The sequence below is a fragment of the Pithys albifrons genome, chromosome 6, assembly GCF_047495875.1.
Source record: "Pithys albifrons albifrons isolate INPA30051 chromosome 6, PitAlb_v1, whole genome shotgun sequence".
Classification (NCBI taxonomy): Eukaryota; Metazoa; Chordata; class Aves; order Passeriformes; family Thamnophilidae; genus Pithys; species Pithys albifrons.
The window spans coordinates 12,629,317-12,655,887 of record NC_092463.1 but is presented as its reverse complement, the minus strand read 5'-3'; the positions used below and the strand labels follow the sequence as shown (position 1 = coordinate 12,655,887).

Genomic DNA, 26,571 nt, shown 5'->3' with positions numbered 1-26,571 from the left:
CTTTGTAAACATGTCTAGGAAACAATCTGGAGCTCTGAGCATAGGAAACAAAAAGGAGTGCATAGGCCAGGAAGATAGATTATCGAGGGGAAAATTTTGCTGCTATTTGGACAAGAGACAAAGTTTTCTTTTAAATAACTTTCCACTGGCAGCTTTCACATCTTTATTTTTCCTTCTTGCTGTATTTTTTCTTGTCAAGCAGTTAATGACAAATAATGTTAGTTAAGCAAACCATTTTATTCGGGATAAAGAGAACTGTATAATGGAGAAAACACAGAGCTGATGAAGAACATTTGCATCATGTAACATTTTTCACTGAAAAACAATGAAATATGAATGTTGCAGGGAAACATTAAAACATTGGCTCTAGGCCAAAGTAGGGGGAAAAGCAGAAAACACAATGTGGTGGTGTTGATGCTTAAAAACACATCAATGCGCTGGTGTTGATGCTTAAGGTGGTTCTGATGCTTAAAAACTTAAAAGTGCCTTTTCTGTCTAAAATGATATAATTGGTTGAAGTAAAAAACAAAACAAAACAAAACCAATAAAAAAAACCTCCCACTAAAATGTAACGAGGTTGTGCAAGATTATTCAACTATTATCATTGACCTGAACCAAATACTTTATCTTGATAAACAAGAGAGACTTGTGACTTTGTTCCTATATTTGACAAAGCTCATTTACACTAACACAAAAATGAAAACTTCACCCCAAGTAATCTGTTCAGGGCCCAACCCCACTTGCTCTGAAGGCAGTATCAGTTCTGGTGGGAACTCAAGAGCAAGACTGAGTGCATGTCTGACATGTAGGTGACATTGGTATTTTCTCTATGCAAGCTTACAATATAAAGTGTAACCGAGTTGTGCGTTTTTCCACCAAAAAACCCCAACCAAAACTCCATGACTCACCATGTTTTTTATTATATTTAACTTTTATGGATGGACCAGGGAGACTTAATTCTGAACTCTTATTTTTAAAATCTACAGAATTATTTTTCCCACAGTTACGCGTGTCCTTCCAACTACAGAGGGGCAGAATTCACATGTAAAGCTCTGGAAATCTCTCCACAGGAGAACAGCCTTTCAGTTTATGAGAATTTTGCAATGATAAACTACATCTTGTAGTTTCATTAAAATGGGAGTGGTGGGTATGACTGGAGAGGAGGAATTCCCAGATCTCCACAAGTTAAGTAAATTTGTTGCTATTTCTAGTATTTAATAGGAAAGTATTTCCCAATCTCATCATTAGGCCAAAGCTCAGTATTGGTGTCTTGAGACTTGAATAACTTTGAGAACACTTGATGCTGAGGTAGAAGAAAGTATTTAAGTATTCTAGAAATATTCTAATATTCTAGAAGTATTCTAAGAAAGTATTCTAAGTATTTCTTAGAAGGAATGTGATCAGTTTTCATATCATTGCAATTTGGGATATGAGCACACAAAGAAGTGGTGTAGTGAGAAGTGAAGGTAAAATGGAATCTATACTTGCGGCAGCCTTGGAAATACTTAAAGAGGCAAATCTGTACTCGTAGTCAACATAAAAGGGGAAGGAAAGGTGATGTAACAGCAGAAAAAAGGAATGAGGAAGAGGAGAGGATCTTGTCATGAGTACAGAAGGCGTATGAGACTTGTTTTAATATCCTCACCTTCAGTAATACTCACTTTGTATAACCCACGCCTTGTTTTTTTTTTAAGATGTACGTATTTGCAGAGCTCCGGCTGAAGATAATACACAGGACTTTTCATTGCTACCTGTAGAGAACGTTTTACAATTACCATGGCTCTGAATCTCCCACTTGTAACACTCATATGTGCTTGTTCGTACCAAGCCAGAGAGCAGTTTCTTTGCAAAAACTGCTCCCGATTCAAATGCACACAGGCCCGACGTTTACAAAGCCACTAAGCCGAAGAGCGTAAAGTGCTTTTCCCTTGGCACCTCTGCACGCAGGGAAGTTCCTTGGCAGGGTAAGGAAAGGATGTCCTGCGGCAGTTGGCAGAAGGGGAAGTCAGTGGAGTGTGACTGGAGCACGAAGCTGCTGCATTTGCAAAGCACATGCTGCTGTGCTGTTATTTGAGGGGATCTGGTGAGCAACGGAGCCCGAGGACGGAGAGCTGCGTGAATAATGAGGGCAAACACCTACACTTGGTATTTCAAACGAGGGGATCACTTCACGTACTGGAATTCTGAACTGCAGCGAGTGACCTGCAGTGCATCGCTTATTTTAAACGCTGGTTCTGGCTGACCGAGCTCACGCACTTGCTGCTCTCCCGCCGCCGGCCGTGACTCCGGACCGGGCTCCCGTGGGCACCGGGACCCGGCGCTCCCAACCCACCAGCGAGTCCGGGCGGATCCTGAGCCCAAGCATGGGGAACGGACCACCTTCTAAGGAGAAGGAAAAAAGGGAGGAGAGAGACAAATTCCCAGCTCAAAACAAGCAACTATAAAATTCACGGGCGCCGATCCCGCCGGCACCGGCAGCTCGGGCGGACACGGGGAAGGTGGGGAACGGCGAGCAGGTCGGGGCGGACACGGGGAAGGGCGGGCAGGTCGGGGCGGGGGAGGCCCGACCCCGCGCGGGGGCCCCTCTCGCGGGCACGCGGCGCGCGTGCCCGGCGCGCGCCCCGCCCGGTACCGGCCGCGCTCCGGGGCGCCCCCTGCCGGGGCGCGCGGGCTGCTGGGGGGCGGTGGCACCGCCGCGCGCCGATTGGCTGCTCCGCGCCCGGGGCCGCGCCCCGCGTCCGCAGCGCCCCGCGATAGGCCGGCGAGCGCCGAAGGGGGCGGGGCCCCGCGGCACGGCGCGCTCCCGTTGGCCGCCTCGCTCGGCTGGGCGCGGCGGGAGCCGCGATTGGCTGTCCTGGCGCGGAGGGGGCGGTCCCGGCGGCAGCGGCCTCTCGGGGCTCCGGTCCGTCTCGGCAGCAGCGGCGGAAATCTCGCGAGGCAGCGCGGCCGGGATTTGGCGGCGCTGCCTCCCTCCCTCCTCCCTCCTGCCTGTCGCTGCCGCTCGGCGCTGGTGTTTGTGTGGAAGGGGGAGGAGGAGGAGAAGGAGGGCAGGCGAGAGGAGCCCGAGCCCCACCACCCGCCGAGGGGAGCGGACCGGAGCCCCCTCGCCGCCCGCGGAGCTCTCTCTGCCGCCCCTCGCCCCGCCATGGCCTCGGGAGACACCCTGTACATCGCTACGGACGGCTCGGAGATGCCGGCCGAGATCGTGGAGCTGCACGAGATCGAGGTGGAGACCATCCCGGTGGAGACCATCGAGACCACCGTGGTGGGCGGCGAGGAGGACGAGGAGGAGGAGGAGGAGGACGAGTGCTGCGAGGAGTGTGGCCCGCACCACCCGCCCCATCACTACCACCACCACCAGCCCATGATCGCGCTGCAGCCGCTGGTGTCGGACGGGGACCCCAGCGGGGCGGGCGGCGGCGCGGCCGGCGGCGGCGGGGGGCAGCTCCACCTGCACCACCACCATCAGGAGGTGATCCTGGTGCAGACCCGCGAGGAGGTGGTGGGGGGAGACGACTCGGACGGACTGCGGGCCGACGACGGGTTCGAGGACCAGATCCTCATCCCGGTTCCGGCCCCCGCCGGGGAGGACGAGTACATCGAGCAGACCCTGGTCACTGTGGCCGCCGCCGGCAGCAAGAGCGGAGGCGGCGGCTCCTCCTCGGCCGGCGGAGGGGGCCGCGTTAAGAAGGGCGGCAGCGGCAAGAAGAGCAGCAAGAAGAGTTACCTGAGCGGGGGAGGCGGCGGCGGGGCCGAGGGCGGCGGTGGCAGGAAATGGGAGCAGAAGCAGGTGCAGATCAAGACCCTGGAGGGGGAGTTCTCGGTCACCATGTGGGCCTCGGGTAAGTGCGCGCCGAACCCCTCCCTCCCCGGGCCGCGGGCCCCGCCGGCGGCCGCGCGGTGCGGCCGGGACAGTTTTGTTTTGAAGGGAGGCCATGTTTTGATGTGTGCGATGGGCGCCGCCATATTCATCGCCAGGGCAAGTATGGCGGCTCCCCGAAAAGATGGCGGGGTCTGCGCTGCCGCCGCCGCTGCCGCCCGGCCGCGCCGGGGGGAAGGAGGCAAACATGGCGGCGGCCGCCAAGATGGCGGCGGCGGGGGGTGCGCGGGCGGGCGGGCGGCAGCGCCGCCGGCTCCCGGGCCAGGCCGCAATGGCGTAGTTTCTGCAGCAGGGGGAGGCGGGGTGCGGGGCGAAGCTCCCCCCGTCCCCGCCCCGCCGCCGCTCCCCGCGGGGCCCGCTCCGCGCCTGCCCCTCGCCCGCCCGCCCTTCCCTCGGCCGTCGCCACCGCCCTCTGTCCTCCTTCCCCCGCCGTGTCCCCGGCCCGCCGCCCCTCCGGCCCCTCGCCTGCCGCCCCGCTCCTCTCCCTGCCGCCCCGCGGCCCGGGGTGAGGCGTGTCCGCCAGGCCGTGACCGCGATGTGCGGGCGGCGGGACCCGCCCGCCCCGGCCCCGCGGCTGCCCCGGCGCGGGTGCGGCGAGCCCCGAAATACCGTTCACAGCTCGCCCGGGGGCCTCCCGGCCCCAGCCCTGGCCCCGCTGCGGCGGCCGGGCGGGCGGTGGGTGGGGCGTCCCCGCCCGGAGCTGGCGGTGCCGGCGGGGGAAGCGGCTCCGCGCCCCGGGGCTGCCCGCGGCTCCGAGGGGCGGCCGCGAACTGCCGGCCCCTGGGAGCCCGCGGGGGGCCGGGGGGGGCAGCCGGGAGGGAAGGAGGGCCCTGTCGCTGACCTCTGTCCCTGCGAGCCGCGGGGAGCAAAGGGGCGATTCCTGCTTGGCGCTCGGAAACCGTGCGGCTTTCTCTCGGTTGGGTCTGAAGCTTCAAGTAGGCTTTTTAAATAGGCGCAGAGAGTGCGTGTCGTGTGGGGTTTTTTTGAGGAGGGTTTTTTTGTTGGCGCTTTTTTTTTTGGTGGGAGTGTCCTTTAAAGGGAATAAAATCTTGTTGAAGGGGTTATGTGTCTGTGGAACTTGAATTAAACCTGACATGCACCTGCCCTGCCCACTTAATTTTATTAATTTTCTTTCTTTTGACAAAAATGTATTGCCGGCAGCAATGTTCTGTCATCAAAGTTCTGTCCTTAAGTTATGTAAATATGAAAAAAGCGGTCAAATAGTATCTGTTCACGTAATGTTTAAATAGGTGCATGCTCTTTGAATAGTAGGTTGGTAATTGGTCTTGCATATCATAATTTTTGTGCTCTTTTGAATTTTTACAAATGTCCAGTAAGGTGGACATACCCTTAAATCTTTTGATGTAGTCTAAAGTATTTGCACTCTGTGATGTTTGGAAATGGCCAGTCATTGGTAGAAAGGGTAGTGGAGCCGACAGGGTATATTGGGTGGCTGAATTCTGCTGCCTGAAAAAGTGGAAAGTATTGTATTTTGGATTTTTACTCTGTCTTTTAGATACAGGTGTTTACTTTAGCAAGTTTGACAGAGTATTGACACTATTGACATGTAGTTGGTTGGCAGCCCAGTCAATTTGATCGAAGTTTTTTGCTTCCCAATGAACAGATAAGGACTTGTAAGAGGTTCCCAAATACTGTTTAGTAGGATAGTTTTTTGTGTGTTTCTGTGTCGCTGTATGAAAACTGAATAAATTCCGTTGCTGGTATTTTTCTTAGAACTGACCCATCCAAGAAAGATAAAAGATAGTAGAAACTAATACAGCCTTCTGCCTTGTGGAGGCTGCCTGGGAGCTGAATGCAAGTGGCTGTGTATGAGTCATGAGCTGGCAGGACCTCGCTGAGATCAACTGACGATTTCTAGCATGCATTTGCACTCAGAAATTCAGAGTGCCTGATAGGATGCTTGCTTGGAGCTTCTGCATGCTGATTATTACTTGGCTGAAGTGAAGCATGTGTATAATCAATAAACTTGCTTCTCTTCCCACGTACACAGCTTTTACATCGGGGGTAGCCCTATTGATTTTGGTGGTTTTGTTCTTTATGAGCATGACCATGCAAGCTCAGTGGCAATGATAGCCACTTATAATTTACTGGAGATTGAATTGCATTGATACATTCAACTCAATTACATCTATGATGCAGAAGAACAAATACCTACTGTGATTTGACTTCTAATTTCTAAAAAGCCCCTCCAAAAGCAAAATCAAATTTATGGGTGAAAGAAAAGTATTAGAGTTTGACCTCCCCTCCCTGTGTGCATGCACACACCCCCACCTTCAAACAGCCTTTGGTAATAACCTGCTCTGTTGAGTGTTGTGAAGTTTTGGTGGGCATATTGAGCAGGCTCTTATGCCTCATATGCACTTACTTAATGTTACAAAAGTGGCCTGAAGTAATTAAATGCTGGGGCTTTATCTTTTTTCTGAAATTTCAGGGGGTGAATTGTTGGCAGAAAAATTGCAAAAGAAACAGTATTTGGGGCAAGGGAACATGCAACCCCAACGCAAGTACCCACTCAAGGCCACCAGACTAAACTAACACCCAAAAACCCCAGAACCATTGACTTGCGAAAAGCTGGTAGTACTAAAGTTTCCCTGCAGAATCAGACATTCTCTGTTTTGAAGAAAGATAGCAGTTTTGCATCTGTATTTTAACATAATTAAAGGCTTACTTTCACGCTGATGTAATTGACTGGTTTAAATGCTTAGCAAAAAGTTCATCAAAAGACGAATAGTAAGTAGGGCCATGCATCAAGATACAACAAGGAGCCCTATGTTGCTGTGCATGGGTTTTGAATCAGGAACAAGGGCACTTTGCTCACCACAGTGTGGGAAGACAATGTGAATTAATTTCTTGTTACTGTTTGGTGGTGCTACGATATTGGCTTGTACATGAGTGGTACCCAATTTAGCCAATCATAAATCTTTGTCCATAAATGAGTATAGTGTGTCTTGTAGCACCTTTTGAAATGTGTAGAAATAATCTGTGAAATATATAGCAGTGTGACTAAAGGGGACTGCTTCCTTGTCATCTGGTTATGTGGTTGCTTGGAAATTGCAATACTGTTCTTGGCAACAATTTAGACTTACCATAACTTCTCTTATCACCTTGGTATCTATGGTGATATCAAACTTGTGACCCATAATTAGAGTGTTTAGTTTGAAACAGGAATGCTTTGTTCTAGTTCAGATCAGCTTTTCAGTGCTTCAGAATAGAGTTATTTGTTTTTCTTCATGTGTGTAAATAAGTGAACAAAGGCACTGTATTTCTGAAAGGGTTGAAGAGGTGTATATGGTGGGTGCTTCAGTCATGCTCCTGTGGTGTGTTTACTTTATGCTGTCTTAATATTTATCAGAAAACTGTACATAGTTAATGGGGCTGTCCAAGAGAGACACCTCACTTTGTACTAGAAAAATTGTTTTTATCAAATGGAATTTATTTGTGCCTTTGCTGGATTCAACTTAAATCATTGTCTTCAGTGACTTTCTCCAAGTTGTATGCACAGTAGTGATGGCGGAGGGGAAGGATTGTGAGAAACCACTTCGTCAGATGGTGCTTGCAAAACTGATTCTTACATGCAGGGAGCATTTGGGAAGGTGGTGCTTAAATGTGGCTGCACCAAATACTGGAATTTCAAGCAGTTGGGGCTTAAGTTTGAGGGCAGGAAAAAGTATTAGTGTAACTACATCTGCTTCTAGGTAATGACTGTCAAACTTTCAAACCTGAATTAAGCACTGGCTTACACTATTATTGTTAACATAGTCTGCAGGTTAAGGGCTGAAATAGCACAGCCAAACATTGCCCACAGATGTTAAACTGCTCAAGTGTCTTATCCCTGGAGGGGAAAGACAAAGATGCACAGAGGTTACGTGCATGGTTTGAAAATTATTTTTGATAATCCAGGAAGCAGAAGCCGGTGCTGTGGACCCCTATTTGTAAGCTTGGGGAATTTGTGTTGGGTTTCTGCAAGGTTCTTCAAAACCTCTTAGAAAAACTCCACATGTCAAAAAATATAGAAGGGTTTTCATTTTACTTCATCACATTGCAGGGATGAGAAAAATAACCATCTGCTGTCTGACCAGTTGTCTTATGTAGTATAAATGATAGATGAGTCATTTAGTTCAGTTGTGGGCTTAGATCAAAGATGGCCAAAATGCTTTGTGATGACAGATAGGCAATGACCTTCTTATATGAAAGTTTTTCATAATGGAGGCAGAAAGTGATTAGTTCCTTTAAAATACTAAGATGATAATCTATTTGTCACTCTGATTAATACTATGATAGAATCTTCTGGTATCTGTAAGTATTGAGTCTGTTCTGATGTTTTTTCCAGTGATAAGGCAGACCTTTTCCTGCATCTGTTTTAAATGTATTTTCAGTTTTGAAAGTGAAATACATGGATGTGGTTCACCATCTAAAATAATTAAGTTGCCTCTCAGCCCACTTTTCCAACCAGAATCCTGAAGCTTGCTGTTGGATCCTTCCCTGGGCTGCTCGAGTCGCTCGTGTGCTGACCATCCAGAAGGTCATAGTGCTTTGGCGCAGCGTCTCACAAATGCTGAAGTCAGATGATGACTATTGATATATGCACTGTTTTTGTCAGTTCATGTCTCAGTGGTGTGAAATAGGAGATGGGTGACACGGGGAAAGAAGAACCTGTTCTCCATCTGTGTGCAAGGCACGTCAGAGGGAAAGTAACCTAGCAGCCAATTAGGTTAAAAAATGACATACTGTGCAAAATGGAATTTTAACATTCGAAGTGTTTGCAAAATAACTGTATTATTTAAAAAGCTGATTATGGTTCGTTGCCTCCAAACATGACCAATGAACTAATTTGCCTGAGGAGATTGCAATGTGGTAGCAATAACCAAGCTGTTATGGCAGTGCCTTGGTACTGCACAGTTGCTGAATGCATCCTTTAGCATGTAATTGCTTTTCAGCTGTTCCTAAAAGCAAATGTGTTTAACCGTGTCATCATAAAAAGAAAATTTAAGCTTAAATGTTGTTCATCCTTTTAGTTGGTAAGTAGAATGTCTTTTAACTTGGTACCTTGAGGAGGAAGCGATAGGATCAGGTCTCATTGCTTTGCTACCAGGTGTGTCTCCTGAGTTCCCTTTGGCACCCTATTTTCCACAGGGCAAAACTGATGGAATAACAAAGCTTTCTCTCTTCTTGGTAATAGAGGAGGGTTTGGGAATCTAGAAGTGGAGTATGATGGCTAAAATCAAGAATAACTGAGGCAAAAATACTGACAGAGGTCCTTGGATTAGACTACAGCGTCATCTTAGAAAGCTGGGGAGTTCCAGAGGCATCAGCTGGAGCTGGCTGTTGTCTAGAAATGCATGAGATAATGGGGTTCTGAGGTGGATGAATTTTCTGTGCAACAGAAAGGCTGCAAGAGATAGAGAAAGTGTTCTAATTAGAGGCAAAACACGATCAGTAAATTCTTGGGAAACAGATTCTACCATGTTTTATCATTGGTCTGTTCCATGGAAGCTGCAGTTACTAGCTTTATCCCACTGATCTTGCCTCTTCCTGCTTCAGTTGATACTTGGGCTTGGTTCTCTTAAGTCCTTCATGTGTTGCACCAGTAGTCAAAAGATGTGGCTGGCTAAAACAGTGAACCTTGACTGATCTAAGTACAAAAGTGTTTGACATACTTGCTTTGAAGGGCCCAAGTGGATCCAGTTTAACATGTATGTTGGATATAGGGCATGGGAGAAGTGCAGATGGAGGGACACTGAACATGAAGATGTGTTTGGGTATGTCCTACAAAGGGGCACAGAAAAACACAGTTTAGACTAAGTATCATCTTAATGTGATTTGCCGTAGAAGGATGTAGGGGAGTATCTATGGTGTGTCTAACACATCAGTATTTTACAGCTTTGTGAGGTAGATGAATATTGGGTGTAGCTATTGCAGTGACTGGTAGTGGATGTTTTTGTGAAGATGGTGTTTAACTGATTGCCATTTGTTCAGATCCTCTGTGTCTTTCAGAAGAGAGGGCTAAAATTGTGTTCCAAGTTCCTAACAGAAAGCTGCATTAGCTCTATAAGAATAGTGCTAAATACACACTTATGCAGAATGCCTTGTAGTTTAGTCTGCTATACTCTCAAGTGGTTTTAAGGGACAAAGCAGCAGATCAGATAGTATATAGCAGTTAATTTTCTTTTCCTGACTGGCTCCATGGCTCTGCCCATATTTAGCTTGCATGGGTGGCATCCAGATTAGGGTGGCTTGGGCATAAACTATGTGAAGTTACTGTGCCTTATTTGTACTGTACTGATCCAGAAGTGTCACCATAATTTCAGGATAGTGTCTGTGTTTTGCCTTGTGTTGGATGCGGTATGTTGGATTCTCCAATGCTTCATGAAAGGAAGAGGGGAAAGTAATTTGCCTGTAATGGGCATCAGGACTTGCTTGAGGCAGAAAACATCAGTCAACTTGCCCAGTTTGCAGCGAGAATTATTGGTTAACTTGTCAACCTGAGTGAAGATTTGTTTGCACTTTACCCTCCAGACTTTGAGCTGCCTAGTCCAGGTTGGTAGGGCATAAAAATAAACTAAATTTGTGCATAAGGGACATTGTTAAAATGTTTCCATTTCCTATGTTAAAATGTTTCCATTTCCTATGAAGAAGTGTGTGGAGCCCTTTGTGTATTGTTTTGTTTTCCCAGTGAGTTGATAATGTCATAGGATGGTCTGTAACTGGAATGATCTGGTTACTAAAGAGCTACTGAAGTCTGCTGCTACTTTTTCAGAAGTATTAGCCTGACATAACATTTCAAGGGTTGTGGTTTTTATTGCTTTGGTTTACATTCGTTTTTAGAAGTGGTGGTGTGTGCTGCTGTAGGGATGCAGTTTTTTGGTATAGGAAAACATGCTTGTTTTTTACTTTCACGGGACTGTCAATATACTAAACAACAGTTTCTTATTTTCCACTTTATCAGAGCAATATGTTCATGGGTGTTTGTGTTTTGCTCAGGTAGTCTCTGGAATTGAATAGCTGTGGGATTGATTTCTGTGAGCAGGCTTTTGGGAAGTAAAGGCACTGAGGGCCGACTTTCAGTTCCATCCTCAAATAGCAAGAAAGCACTGTGGAATAGTGAGCCTTTTTGCTAGGGAAGGAAGAAAGATCTTTAGGAATGTATACAAAATTTCCCTGTTGACTTATGCATCTGATCTGAGGCAGGAAATGAAAACTTGTCTGTGTTTCGAATGTCATCAGACATTCAGACCGCATGTTCTGGGGAGCTGTTGAAGTGGCCACATTGATGGCAGTTGATCTCATTCTGGTCTACGGCATGAAAAAAGCATCACTCTTAGCTCTGCAGAAATTCTGTGCCCTTCTGGGCTCCATGTCTTGTCTGCCTGTGTAGGCATTGCTAAATAATCTTTTTTCAAGTTTCTGTTTGGAAGAACAAATTGTTGCCAAATTGGAGGTTTATTAACTTGAATATTTAACTCATTAAGGTGGTATAAAATTTAATGTGTAATCCTCACCTAAGGTAAATTCAGTTGCTTTCTTTAAAGCACTGGTAGAGGCTGAAAGCTGGTGTGGTGACCGGAAAACGAGATTGGAATAACAAAGGTCCAAATAGTAAATTTTGTAGTTTATTTTGAGTTTAATGCTGCAGGTAGTATTTTCTTATTTACACTTCTGTCTTTGCAGTATTGGAGTCTGTTTTCCTCGTTCACCATGGAATATACATGAACTGCTATTTGATCTGGTAGATCAGATTAAACCCCAAACTAGCAGTAACATTTCTAGAAATAGCTCGGTGGCAAACATTAAAGCAGGCATTACAAATTGAATACAAATTTGCATTTAGTGTATTTCCTTTATTTGCATGTGTCCTGTCCCCTCTTTCCTAGCCTAAGTTACTGAGTAATGACTAATATTATTTTCTGTTTCTGTTTAGGGAAAAAAAAGAAACTAAAACATTTCCTCTTTTGTTTTCTGCCTTATGTTTTCCTATGTCTTTTTTTAATTGGTGAAATGCTATTTCTGTCCTACCACCTTGTGTTTCAATTGCTTAAACACTACCTGTAAAAAAACCCCTTCCTGTTATTTTTGTAAAGCCTCTTGTGTATAAAGTGATTTCCAGAATCTGCTCCCCATACACGTAGTAGAAGTAGTGTACTGTTTATTGTGTTGAGCTGAGTAGTTATAACCATATGTACATCTCGTCTTGGGTGTGTTTGAGGGTGAAAAGCAGGATAGGTTGTGTGTCTGTCTTTCTGCTAGTGCGAACACTGCAGTGAGAATCATAGGGGCATGTTTCTGTTCTCTGTAATGTTTGTGTCTCTCAGTTTCTGTTACAAAATAGCAAGAGGGAAGAGAAAAGATTGTGCCTTGCATATTCTAAGGTCTAAATGTCAGTAGACAGCAACAGCAGGTCTTCCACTTGATTTCACTGCAGTCCTTGAGCACAAATTCATAGGAGGAGCTCAAGAGCAGAGAAAATAGCAGTATCTTGACTGGCTTGTAGATCACAGCTCTGAATAATCCCAGTCTGCTGTTTGCATAGTAGAGTGGGAAAGAGCTCAGGTTGGCCTTTGCCCTGGAAGGAAGAAGCCCCTCTGGGAGGGAGACACACAGTTAAGTTTTTTGTTTTCTTTCAAACCTGTCTGCAAGTGTTTAGAAACCTTAATTTTACAGGCAGGTGCTGAAGCCTATTAGCAGTTGTTTTTAAATTTCTTGTCCCTCTGTGGCACTTCTGTTGGAAGTCAAGGAAGTCCAAAGATGGAAGTGTAAAGATAGTAGTCCTGACATCTTAGGCTAAGTGTCTGCTACTGCTCTGATAGACTTCCAAAGTTTAGGACTGCTGCTGAGTACTGAAGTGGATATGATGAAGGTGGGTCTCAAAGAGGTTAAGGGAATTAAATATTTAGACATTGTTTCAGGGAAAGTGCATTATCTTTCAAATGCAGCCAGTATTCATAGGATTGTTCTGCTTATTTCCATATTTGCTTAAGTAGATATGCAACTTCTGCATTTTGTCTTCACCCACTGTATTCTTTCTGTGTTATTCATTCTGTAACGGTATGAGTGTTGTCTTGCTCTTCACAATTACCGTGGAAGTGCAATGTATTCTTTCAAATGTGTGCAGCATTAGTGAATTTGTATTGAGATGCAGCCTAATAACTTATATGCTGTTTTGATCTTTGGTATGTATTGAATTCAGTATTTTGTGTATTTCAGATGATAAGAAAGATATTGACCATGAAACAGTGGTGGAAGAGCAGATCATTGGAGAGAATTCTCCTCCAGATTACTCAGAGTACATGACAGGAAAGAAGCTTCCTCCTGGTGGAATACCTGGCATTGACCTCTCAGACCCCAAGCAACTGGCTGAGTTTGCTAGGTAAGTAGGAAGAAAGGAACTTTAAACTAAAATGGTTTTCTTTTCACTGGTTTAATTATGAAACTGTTAAGCAGAACATTTAGTATGGCTTATTGTTCCATTTAATTACCTGCTAAAACAAGGGACTTAACACATCATCAGCTGCTCTCTTCTGAACTAGAATAACTAGGTTTTGTATACTGAGCAGTAACTTCTTCAGTGACTTCTGGTCTTTAGTTCTGTTGTGTCAGACAGGACCTAAATAAATCAGTATGCTGCATCACTCATTACTCTGGGTGACCCTTCCTTGGCACCGGAGTTGGACTAGGTGATCTCCAGAGGTCCCTTCCAAACCTGGCAATTCTGTGATATTACATGACAGGATATTTCTTTCATGTGACTAGCCTTAAATTCCTGACTACCAAAGGATCCGATAAGTGAAATGCTGCATTCAGGTTGTTAAGTACAAAAACGTTGGGCTACAGCGTGTAGGATGTAAAGCCACAGACTGTTCTTTTTCACCTGCTTTTTCTAAGGTCGAGGTCTTAAACAACTTCGTAATGGAGTCATGTGTCCTGCACTTTCAAGTGCCGCTGATAATTGGTAACTGTACTGCTTGGGTTTTCCTCCAGTCAGTCAAAATTGTCACTCGTTTACATATCAATGCCTTGACCTGAGTGAAAAGGTGACTGACTTTCCAGTAGAGGTGGAGTGACCTGTTGGGGGGGAGTGAAAGTGTCCTCTGCGGGTCCTTGGCTCTGGTACCGGGTGCTCGGGACAGCCCGAGGCCACCAGAGGGCAACCGTGAGGTCAGCGGAGGAGCCGCTGCGGCCCCTGGAAGGGCGACTCGGCGTTTGTTGCCTTTGCAGCGCTGGCTTGGTCCCCTTCTGCTCTGCTGGCTCCAAATATCTGAGCGCAGCTGCCATCGCTTCCTGTAGGTGCTGGTACCAGATTTACTCATGTTGAAAACAAAACATATGCGTAAAGCCACACTCATTTTCATTTTTTAGCAGCTGGCTATTCTTCTGAGCTCTGGTGCACAGTTCTTACACTTGGAGCAGGTGGATAGTCTGATGTCACCTAGTAGAGAAATGTGCCTTTTTTGAAGGTAGCTGGCTACATGGCAGGGACTGTTGATACAACTGCTGGTCTGGCTTCCTGATTAGGTGGATCTTGGTATTCAGTGTGTGCATCTATTCCTGTTTCACCTTTTTGATCTGGCTGCTTTTTATATTTTTTCCTGTTACTCTGTAGTGTGTTTGTGCCAGAGCTCCTAGTAAAAAAGTTTTGCAGGTTTTGCTCCCTGCTTCAGGCTATCTGATCTGAAAATGATGAGAGCACATCATAACTCACAACAGGTTCTATCTAAAGTGGTGGTTGGTTCTAGCTATTGATACTGCTCTTCCTTGTTTTACTGTTGTTTATCAAAGTTACTGTGTTTTTCTCTGCAGCCTGCTGAAAAGTATATTTTTTGTGAAAGTAAATGTTTAAGTAATGCTCTTGAGTGTGCAGTGTTCTAATTAGAAAATATTACTTACGTATTTCTGCTCATCATATGCTATTTTAAAACATGCTGAAACCTTTGGTTCTATTAAACACTGAAGTACTGTATAGCTGTCTTTTGTCAGGAAGTGGAAATAATTTCTCACAGAGTATTCTCCATGTAAATACTGAATATTTCTTCTCCAGATTGGTTTGAATGCTTAATGGTTCCCAGGATTTGGGCTTCTTGAAATGACCAGGCTACTTCTATAAGATCTGTTGGCTTATTTCTAATTATTGTAAAATGTTTTATTTAGTTTCCTATAGAAAAACTAGTGGCTGCTGGCACTATTTTAAAATTATTGTGATTTTTTATATTCATAGTAGAACTTTCTAGGAATTTCCAGAGCTAGAATTTGTAGCAGATGATAGGAAGATTGAATTCTATGTGTACGATCTCTCTTCTGTTAATCTGTTTTTGTACAGCAGATAAAATGTGATCCACTTCAGTCGGGAGAGAAATATATGATGGTAGAGTAAGCAACCTGGGGTGATGCAACCTTTTGCAATGTCCACAAGTTGCTCAAAACCCAGGAAAAATTATTCTGATGGCTTCATGATAGATGCATGAAAATTTCATGCACCTTCTGTTTTAAGAAAGGTTTTTTGATTTCTTGAACAGAGTCAATGACTGTAAAAATTTACTGTAAAAAAAATTAAAAATAGTGATTGTATGTTGTCTCTTAAATGATTCTTTATTCTTCTGAGACTGAAGAGTATGGGTGTATTAGAATTTGAATATTGCCTGAAGCTAATGGGATGAACTCAAGCAGTGACACCTGCAAACCACTGTTCAGTTGTCTTGTTCATCTTGCTATATGCAGTATCACTAGAAATGTTGCATGCCAAACTGGAAGAAAAAATCGGGTTTACGTGTCTGGGATTGGGTTTGGAGGTTTAAGGAATACAGTTTTTCATGTTAAAAGAATGTGTTTAGGGTCAAATTCTCTGAACTTATCAAGTATTGCTCGGTGCTTTATAGTTCCGAATTTCAGAATTCTCAGTAGCTTTATCCTGAAAACTGAGTAGCACATGAAAACTTACTGGTAAACATGAACTAGTAAAATTGTATGATAAATGTATTTTGTGTAGTTGAGAGAAAGTTATTTTGGGTTGCTTTCCTGTTTTCATGCAGGTAGTTTAAAGAATCTCATCGTACATTTGTAGAAATTAGCTACTCAAAATCAGGCAGAATTCACTGTTTATAATGATGCAGCTCATTTTTATTAAGGGTAAATGGACTTGAGACATTTGCATTGATTCTTAGGTGAAGTTCTGGCATTACAATCTTGATATAGTTAGTGAAAGGTAATGCAGAAATGGCCTTCATGCTTGATGTTGTTTGTAGCCCTGAGAAAAACCTGATTCAGAATTGTAGTAATTGAGCATCTGCAGTGGCCGCCAGTGCTCAGAGCAATCCAGAGTGAGCTGTTGACTGTCTCTGGTGATATGATTGTCTTTCACCACCTGGTTTGGTGCGTTTGTCATTGAGTCATGTAGTAGGAATCTGGATTCTTTAACTGGAACTCTTAACAGTTTTTCCTGGAAAAAGCTTTTCTGTATTCTGTGATTCCACTGAAAACACTGCAAATAAACAAGCTGTTTCAGAAGATTGTGTTCAGTAACAGACAGAGGAATGACTGTAAGTTATACCTGGTTGGGGAGTTTATCGCCTTTTACAGATTATTTCATTCTGGTTTAGGAGTCATAAATTTTCTCTTGTGCGCTTTAAAAATGCTGTTAAAAAAGGTTCATTTCTCTTAGACAGTCGTATCAAAATGTGAAACATAATTGTGTATGATCTGCTCAGAAAAACATAAAACCTAGTAAGTTACCATGTTCTCATTTGATACGTTTGATGGGACAGTGGAAATTCCTTCAAGTGGAGTGAAATGTTTCATTCAAGTCTAAATTGATTACAAATAATTCAGTAGTTAGCTGTGAAGAAAGCATAACTACTTAGTACTGAAAGCTTGGGAAGGTAGCAGGGATATTTCTAGTAGAGGCATGTGGCAAATTCCCTCAAAGCAAAGCCACTAGAAAGGATATCCCGGCTTGCCCCCTCCCTCCATCCTATTCTCCAGACAAATACATGACTGAACTGGCTCAAGTCAGCAGAAAAGAGACATCAGTAAAACTAAGTATTAAGAGGGAATGTTCTGTAGCCAGGAAATAGGCACAGTAATGGGTCCTGATGGTAAAAACTTTACTCTCCGTGGCTTTATCTTCTGCTGCTCTTTGTATGTTTTCTGAAGGAGAGCCACTGTGAGGACTGGCCCTTCCTTTGTATTCACTTTCCAAACAGATAAAAAGCAAAGGAGAGGAAACTACATTAGAGTTTGAAATCAGACACCCTTCTTAAAAGTGACAAAGCATTCTGGTCACCTGGATTTATGACTTAGGCCTCTTTATAAGGTCTACGCTTTTGTATTCGTTTTGTTCTTGTTACAGAGAAGCTTAAAGGGCAGTAAAGTGACAATTGCTTTACCCAAAGTGTTCTTCCAGGGGGAGGGAAAATCTTCTGCTCTGTACCACACTGCAGAGGGCACTTTTCCTGTTCACAGATAACTGGAACAAATGTAGTAATTATTTTTACCAGAATCATGGAGGAAAATAATTTTCAATGACATTTTTCTTCCTAACTGTGACCAAACTATGGTAAAGACACTGGCTGGCTGTGGGTAGATTCCTAGGGACACCTTGTGGCACTCCCCTTTTTATCTGTTGATCCAAAAGCCAGTCTAGCCAGTTTCAGGAGTTCCTCAGCACAACGAACTCTTGCAGTAGCACAGGACCATCATGCTCTTGTTAGTTGTGCTCAGCAGGGCAGCACAAGGGGAATGACAAGAAGGAGGGAACAGATCAGCAGTGGCAGTAACACTGCTGAGAGAGAATTATTTCCTCCATATCTGACTGTTCTTAGAGATGTGGCTATCAGCACAGGTGAATATCACTTGCTGGTCATCAGAGACCTCTCGGATATGTCAAAGGAGTTGCCTTAGAGAGAATAATGCTGTTTAAGTTAGATTTATGCGTGGACAGAGAAAAAAGGCTGCTTAACAGTGGCAAAAAAGGGGAGATTACAGAACAAGGGGGAAATTCTATACTGTTATTTGTTTTTTGAATTATATTTCCTTTATTCCCAGCCTTAGCACTGTTCCTGTGGCTGACTTTTAAAACTGGGTCTATTGACAAGCCTGTGGAGATTGACAGGTGTGGGGATTGGTTGTATCAGGGTGCATCACTTTCAGTTCAGCTGTGTAGATGAAAGGAGGTGATTAGATGTAACTTTCCAATACTGCACAGTGACAGTGTTGCTTTCTTTATTTTGAGAAATTGAGTAGTTTAATAGCTGTGATTTCATTCAGTCTCCCTTATGCATAGATAAGAGTGTGTTTTTATGGAGCTCATTCTGTAAAGCTGTTGGGTTGCACACCTTTCTGCTCCCTCTGCTCTCACCCATTCCCTCCCTCCACCCACACAGTGCAAGTTAAAACTTAGCCTTTAATTGCAGTGTCCTAGTGCCTTGATCCAAAAAGTACACTTCCTAATTTTAATTTAGCTAATCTGCAGTTGCTACTACTGGGCATGGCCCATGTAAACTCACTGCAGAAGTGAAAATTTTGGTCTTGCCATGTAAATTGAGTTTCTGCAAAGGCAACTGTTTTAGAAGTTCCACCCCAGTGTTAATGTGTGTGTCTGTAGTTGTGTTAAAAAGTGATCTTTGTTAGAATTCTGGTTTTGATTAATGTTTCAGGCTAAGAAAACTTGGATGTAGCTGGTAGAGATGCTCTACTGGGTGGGAGCCAAAAGTACCCACCACCAGCGAGAGCTGCCTGCAACAATGTAATTAAGATCAATAGCCCAGATTCTAGTCTGGTTTCCTTTTGCAGAAAGTTAATTTTAAAGTAAGACCAAAATCTTCTTTTTCTAATACATTCGAATGTGTAAATTTTTAAATGCTTCTGTGAGGGATTGTCTGTATGGATTTCTCAGCCTTGTGAGGTAGATGACATTTTTGACACAGTGATCTATTGTAGATAGACCTGTGGTGTACGTGCCCTCGTGGCTTTAATCCAAGCATACAAAGGGCCCAGCAGCTTCTTGCTGCCTGTGGCACTGAGGTACAACCTGGACACCATTTGCCACCTCTTCCTGCTGAAGTATGCGCTTCTGTTTTGCTGATTAGGTTGGTTGTCTATGGAACCCTGTGCACATACAAAGTCTTGTTCCACATTTTAGGCTTTAAGTTGCCCACTCGCCGTGCTTCCTTGAAAAATGAGGCGGTACAAAATCTGCTCATATATAAGCTAAACTTTATTGTCATTTTGTGGCAAAAAGCTGAAGTCTACTGCTGGACTGATACTCCTAAATTTAGAAACAAAGCTTGAAAATTTAAATGTCACCTTATTCCAGAATGGACATTCATAATGTTCTCGGACACTGAACTCAAAAGTGTAAGGTGTGTGTTGATGCTCCAGTCTGTCCCATGTCTGACCGTCCAGGACACCTGCAATTGGTTCTTCAAGCTCCCTTTCTGCACTGGCCCACGATATTTTTCTTCTCACTCTGCCTCCACAGCTGGTTAGAGAGGACAATGTTGCAGCATTTCTTTCTCAAAGATTGACTTAATACCAGAGACAAAACTCAAGAGTCAGAACAGGATTTAACACAATGATCAGTGGGATCTTCGGCAAAGTGTGAAAATGCAGGCATTGCCCGCTAAAGTTGTTTGCCACATCTCCTGTTAGCAATTCTTTTTTTGGTCTAACTGCCTCTGTTAAAGGTGGACACTTAAGACTTTATAACACTAGTGGTTTTTTACTCATTCTGATCAGTCATGAACACTGACCTTGGGCTTAGGAATTTTTTGCTGTTTTTTTGGGGACTGGGGAAATGTCTCGGGCAACATTTAACTAGTTGATAGAATTAGAAAAAGGTGGGTTTGGCACCAACTTTGTCTCCTAAGGATGTTTGTTCTCTAAGGCAATTAAGTTCATGTCTTGCTGCAGGGATGGAGAGGAAGTGAAGCTAAATAGGCCACATGGGTGCTAGCACAACAGAAATGGAATTTTCAAACAAAACCTCCAAATTACAATTAGTATAAATCAGGGGAAAAACCCCTCTATTTCCACATATTCAGAGGATCAATATGGTAGTATTAAATGTCTTATTCTGTATTTGAGAGGTCCTTCTGGATGAGCAAAACATTCCGAACACTGTCAATATTACTATGAAAGTTTTGGAACTGTTAAAGTGATTACCACTGATGCGTGTAATACTGAGGGATAAATGTGCTCATTATGTACACAATTAGGGGAGAAGACCTGTCAACTGATGTTTTTTCTACTAATGTTGCTTTTTTTTAATCTTTAAGAATGAAACCAAGAAAAATTAAAGAAGATGATGCTCCACGAACGATAGCTTGTCCTCACAAAGTAAGTGAAGTGCTCATGAGTAGATAGCAATTTCTAGATCAGAATTTTATATTGATGTTTTCTCTTGAGAATGAATAACTAAAATATCTTAGACTATACTCAGTTAACTGTATTTTAGTTATTGTTCTCTAGAGGCTTCCTTAAAAACCTTTCACTGAATAATATATTATTCCCATTCCTTGTCTTAAGGTTAGTGCATCCCTAATCTTCTGGTAACCATGATGCACAGCCCCTAACATGCTGGTTTTACTGTTGTGATTTCCCGACACCCAAGAATACATACTTGAAAGAATGTTCTGAAAGCTGTTCAAAGTACGTTCCTAAGATCTATATATCCTCTGCTTGGAAACTATGACAGATTTGGAGTCTAGATCAGGAATCAGCAATTTATGGTGCAGATACTAAAGTCAGCATTGTTGGAAGACTCTGAATTACATTCCACAGAGCTGGAAGGTGCATCATCTTTTGAGACAGGCATCTTGGAGATACAGTCCTGACCCACTGGTAGCAGGGAATCTTCTGTCTTGAATTAATGTTGCCAGTCACCTAGATTGGTAACATCTGACTTTACAGCATTATCCAGCTTTTGCAGTGCTTCTGTTAGCTGACTTAGTCTGTAACAAAAATAGACAAATACAATCTTGCTGACTTCTGGTCTAGATTAAGTGTGAGCCTAAGCAAATAATCAGGGCAGATAGCTAATAGTACCCATTTAGAGAGCGTGAATAGAGGGCTACTTTCTGACAGCCATGGTGTAAGGAATTTTCTGAACTCCTCTTTGGGCTTATATTGATTTCCAATTCTCCACGTTCTGCAAGTGTTATGTTTTTATCATAAATACAGTATGTAGAAATACTGGAACAATTATTCTTTATGATACCAGGCAATGTTGCCTTCATTTCTTTGATTTATTTTTTCATAGCCTCAACTTCATTTGAACACTCGGGGGGAAAAGGGCATTCTGTCTTTCCATTTTCTGTCTTCTAGTGTTTCTAGGCTTTGTGCATTTATGACTTCAGTTTAAAGAAAGAAAAATACTGTAGATGGAACTGCTGCTCTCAGAGGCAAGCAGGGGCTTCAAAATAAATGTAAAAGAAGTTGATGGACTGTTTATTTTGCTGCTGCTTTGCTGCACTCAGTTCTGTTACATGCAACAAATGATGGCCCAATACTTCAAAATTAGCCAAATTAATTCTAGTGCCTGAAGAGAGAACTCTTTCTATAAGTGACATTTCCCCCTTTTTTTAAGAAATAAGGCATATTTAAATGTATTAGTTTTGAAAAAAAAAAAGAGGAAGCCTGCAGAATTTAAGATTAGCAATTTAATGTTCCTTTAGGTTCTGTTGTTAACTTTTATGCCTCATAACACACTGATGTTGGTAGATTAGTTTTGTATAAGTCTAAGCAGTACAAATAGAATTTATGGTTGTTAATAGGATTTTATGAGGCATGTTGAACCTTGAGGAATACACTTCTAAAGCATGTAATAGATACTTACTGATTGTCACTAAAGGTGAACTAAGATTAAGCTGAACAAGCTGAAAGATTAAGTAAAGAGACCCTCAGGTTGCTGCTGACTTAAGTGCACTCTAGAGTCAAAAGTAGTATTCTTGTGTTGAAGCAGCATGGACCCCAGAATTAGAATTATGATGCTGTACCTGAGTTAATACAGTTTTTCCTTTTAGCTTCAGTTGGCACTAACTCAACAGGTTCTCTCACCTTATCCAGTTGCCTAAGTATCACTTCGTAGATTTAAACTCTAGCAGCAGCAGCACTCTATCTTAAGGTGGTAGTGATCAGTCTGCTGCTGCCGGTCTGCACAAGGCAGTTTCTGTAAGTTGTTATGTGCTGGAACCCAACCCTCTTGCTCCATTTATTCTCAGAAACGAGAAGGACAGAGAAGGAAGAGGACAGAATGTTGGGAGATGGAGTGGTGCACATACAAATTGGTACTAGAGAATAATCTGTGGTTTATTAGAGATGATATAATATGTTACAGTACTATAGTACTCAGAACATACCATAGGTATCCATGAATTATTCTGTCTTTCTGGTTTTCTTGGTTGCATTTATTGTTTTGTGTTTGTTTTTTCCTCTGAAATGGTTATGTGCTTTTGTTTGGTTTATTCATTTTCTTCTATCAGAGCTGCATCTTCTTCATGAGACTGTCCTATTATTCCTTTGACTGCACATGGCTCATAACACTAAATGAGGAGAGAGTTCGAGATATTTATGTTAGGGATTGCATTTAGGTTTTCTTTATCAGCTTTTTCAATTACTAATTTTCTTGTATTGCTTTTTTTAAAAACGTAAGGGGTGTTCTTTTCAGGGCTCACTTCTAAGAAAGTGTTCAGGATATAAAAGCATTTTATATGCTGGTACTGTAGCAGATAAAACCTTTTTTATGAGAGCTAGCTTATCTACTAATTGAGCTTCATTGTTCTTTTTAAGGGCTGCACAAAGATGTTCAGGGACAACTCTGCCATGAGGAAGCATCTGCACACTCATGGCCCTCGAGTACACGTATGTGCAGAATGTGGCAAGGCCTTTGTGGAGAGCTCAAAGCTAAAGCGGCATCAGCTGGTTCACACCGGAGAGAAACCCTTTCAGGTATTGTTAACCTCCAGGCATAAGTACAACTCTTTATTCGGGGAACACGTGTAGACTGTAACTAGAACTTGGCTTCCACAGGACTTTGGGGATACTGTGCCTTTTCTAAAATCAGATGAGGCAGTGAATGATCACCTTAAATACTGGAAGTCCTCTCCAGCTAATTAGGATGTCACTTTACTATTTCCATGGACTTCTCTTAGAAATGGGTAAATTGTATGTACGTGGGGAGATGCCTTTCAAACTAAGATGTAAAGTTGCCCAGTTTAAAACTGAAGATTGTAGTTACTGTTGAATTAAGAAAATGTCTTTCTCCTTGTCTTCTTTTCAACTTAGCCCTTGTGGACAGCTGAGATTTTGGGGTTATTTACTCAGTTGACTCAGGATACTAATTTTCAGTAGTAGGTATTAATGAGTTCTCAGCAAAATTATGAGAGTCACTGAATCTCTTTCCATTTATATTAGATCATGTGGGCTTCAGCCACCAGAGGTCCCCTGCCCTCTTCATATGATACTTCTTATAAATCTTTACAGCTATTAATAGCCTTGAGCATATCTGTGTTCTCCAATACACGTTTAAGATACAGGTTTTTTTAGTCAATTATTTTTTAGAATAAATTACTAGAAACTTGATTTACAGTCCTCAGGCATTCCCTTAAATATGTACACTAGATATCCTGTCCGGTAAATATAACTATTTATCATTAAACATACTGTCCTTTTTATTTCAAGCTCATCTTAAAAGTGGATCAAATGAGTAAATCTTGCAAATTATCACTGAAATGGAGAAATTCTGGTGTGAAACCTTGTTTCTGTTTTCAAGTACAGTGTAACAAGATACAGATGTTTTTAGTGAAAGGGTTTGCTTATAAGCTGAAAGTTATTTATCTCCCTCTTTGAAAATAGATATACTACTGTATATATGCTATATATAGTACACTTCAGGATGTGTACCTAAGCATTGCAGTTTTTAGTGCAGTTCACAGGTGATACCCACAGCTTCACTATCTTCAGCATCTACCTTCATGTTTGTGCAATCTAGTGATTAAAAGAAGAATATTGTTCTAATTGATGGAAACGTTCTATTTCATTAGCTAATGAAAGTATGTCTTTTCCTTTCAATAGTGTACATTTGAAGGATGTGGAAAGCGTTTTTCACTGGACTTCAATTTACGCACACACGTGCGAATTCATACTGGCGACAGGCCCTACGTTTGCCCATTTGACGGCTGCAATAAGAAGTTTGCGCAATCAACTAACCTGAAATCTCACATCTTAACACACGCTAAGGCCAAAAACAACCAGTGAAAGTTGGAGGAGAACATTCTTGAACTCAAAGCGTCTTGCAGGAAAATTAATTGGAAATAAATACGCCTCCCCTTTGTATATTGTTTCTAGGAAAGAATTTTAAAAAAAAGAACCCTACAAACCTAAAGGACGTGTTTTGATAAGTAGTAAATAAAAAGCAAAAAAAAAGAAATCACACAAAAAACTTTAAGGTGACATTGCTAAGATGCTCTACCTTGATCTGTAACCCCGTTTCAAGAACACGGTGTTTTGTAAATCGCGTCCCCAACTGGATGGGTCAGCTGGTGAACTTGCATCAAAAAAGACAATTCTTTATACAACAGTGCTAAATTGGACTTCTTTTCACATTCTTATAAATATGAAGCTCACCTGTTGCTTACAATTTTTTTTAATTTTGTATTTTCCAAGTGTGCATATTGTACACTTTTTGGGGATATGCGTAGTAATGCTATGTGTGATTTTCTGGAGGTTGATAACTTGCTTGCGGTAGATTTTCTTTAAAAGAATGGGCAGTTACATGCATACTTCAAAAGTATTTTCCTGTAAAGAAAAAAAAGTTATATAGGTTTTGTTTGCTATCTTAATTTTGGTTGTATTCTTTGATGTTAACACATTTTGTATAATTGTATCGTATAGCTGTAATGAGATCATGTAGTATCAAATATTAGATGTGATTTAATAGTGTTAATCAATTTAAACCCATTTTAGTCACTTTTTTTGGAGAAATACTGCCAGATGCTGATGTTCAGTGTAATTTCTTTGCCTGTTCAGTTACGGAAAGTGGTGCTCAGTTGTAGAATGTATTGTACAGGCACTGACCGTTTATTAACACCTGATAATATGTACATCCCCCCATGTAATAGAAAGGGCAACAATAAAACAGTGGTCCTAAAGAAAGAATCTGGCAGAAAATGATCTGTAAGTACAGTCTTATTTTGTTTTGTTGTCCAGAGCAGTTCTAGTTCCTCTTGACCTCCCAGAAACTGGAAGCTGAATAAAGTCAAGTTTCCTTTACTTGCATTCAGTTACAGTGATTTGTGATGCAATTACATAATGCCACATCAGGTGGTATATCTAAACAGAATTGCTGACTGTAATTCTGGTTTTGAGTGACCTAGACTTCCATTAACTGCAACAGTGGGTTTGGAGACTTGGCAGTGTAGTGGGGAGTTTTCAGTGAGCTGGGACAGCAACTAGATAAAACAGTACAGTAAATAACTAAATGGGAACCTTTGTTTAGTCAAGGCAAGGAATGCTGGAGGTTTAAATGCAGTAACAGTGGAAAGAGGATGAATGTTAGGGTGTGAGTGGTCATATGAGGAAAAAAAAAAGAAATTGTCTTTTGGCTAACTTGTTTGATGGAGTGTAATGATAAATATTCTTGGAATCTTATTGGACACCTTTTGCTTCAAAACAAGAACTCTGTGTTCTAAGAGAACTTGATGGAGTTGAGTTTTTGATGGTCTAACCAAGAGTGGTTACTACTCATTTGTTCAAGTGTTCAAAGAAAGAATTTAGCATATACTATAGTAAAATGTGACAGATTAATAAACAGAAGAAAATGCACAGAAATGCAGAAGTTATTTTTAGAGACATGTAACATATTTTAATGCAGTAAAAAGTGTTGTTAATCTTTTTCTAAATTCTGTTCTTATAAGGGTCATCCAAGTTTTCATTCCTAATACTGTAAAACTTTAATTTTGAGTCCAGTGTTGGTATTAGAGGAAAAAACATGGGTAATAAAGAACCTACACTTACGACCAAGGGAATTTTCATCCATACATAAGTTAATCTGAACACTGCAATTCTAGTCTGAGGTTATTAGGAGTAGAAGGAAGGTTGGGGCATTTAATTGTAAAGTACGCTTTAGAATTTTGGCAGTATTTTTTCTTTTATATATAAGCAGTTTTTGAACAGGACAATATACTGAAACTTGTATAGTTATAGTTAAATTAAATTCTGTATACAGTTAAATTAGTGTCTATTCTTTTTGGAAGGAAATAAAATGAATTCAGTCTAGTTCTAATTGACGCTACATTTTTTCTTAAACAGTATCTGTGATGGTGTTAGGCTGGCACTGAAGTTCGGTTTCCTGTGTTGTGGTACCCTTTTTATTGAATTGCAAGTGTCAGTACTTCATCTGTGAACATACATTTGAGACTAAACTGTTAAGTTACTAGTTTGAGGACAAGCTGGGAACTGTAACTGTTACTACCTCTAGTTATTGCATCTGATTACAGAGAGAAATTTTCACCTAGGCCTCAAATCAGTAGCACTCAATATACTCCTAAGTATCAACACTTAGTATCTTGAAAGGTCTTGCTGTTTAAGTGGTTAGTTCCATATTGGGTATGAATAAATACTTGCATTGAGCAGCTTTTATAAGTTATTTAAGCTTTAAAGTGTAATTGCACACCCTGCTCTTAAAA

General features: G+C 42.3%; 1 protein-coding gene and 1 long non-coding RNA gene across 3 annotated transcripts; one reads left to right on the top strand and one right to left on the bottom strand.

Moving 5' to 3' along the window:
• LOC139672856 (uncharacterized) lies at positions 1-4,888 on the bottom strand. Of its 2 annotated transcripts, none has more exons than XR_011697996.1 (3): positions 4,722-4,888; positions 3,728-3,805; positions 1-2,382 (listed from the first exon to the last, which is right to left on the bottom strand). It is a non-coding gene; the product is annotated as an uncharacterized lncRNA (long non-coding RNA). The 2 variants fall into 2 exon arrangements; XR_011697997.1 differs by lacking the exon at positions 4,722-4,888 and adding an exon at positions 4,490-4,631.
• On the top strand, positions 2,897-26,168 carry YY1 (YY1 transcription factor). Its single transcript, XM_071557521.1, has 5 exons — positions 2,897-3,842; positions 13,103-13,265; positions 20,164-20,224; positions 22,676-22,834; positions 23,960-26,168. The coding sequence occupies exons 1-5, from the start codon at positions 3,146-3,148 to the stop codon at positions 24,140-24,142; spliced, it is 1,263 nt and encodes a 420-aa protein (XP_071413622.1). The 5' UTR covers positions 2,897-3,145; the 3' UTR covers positions 24,143-26,168.
• The last annotated feature ends 403 nt before the right edge of the window (positions 26,169-26,571 follow it).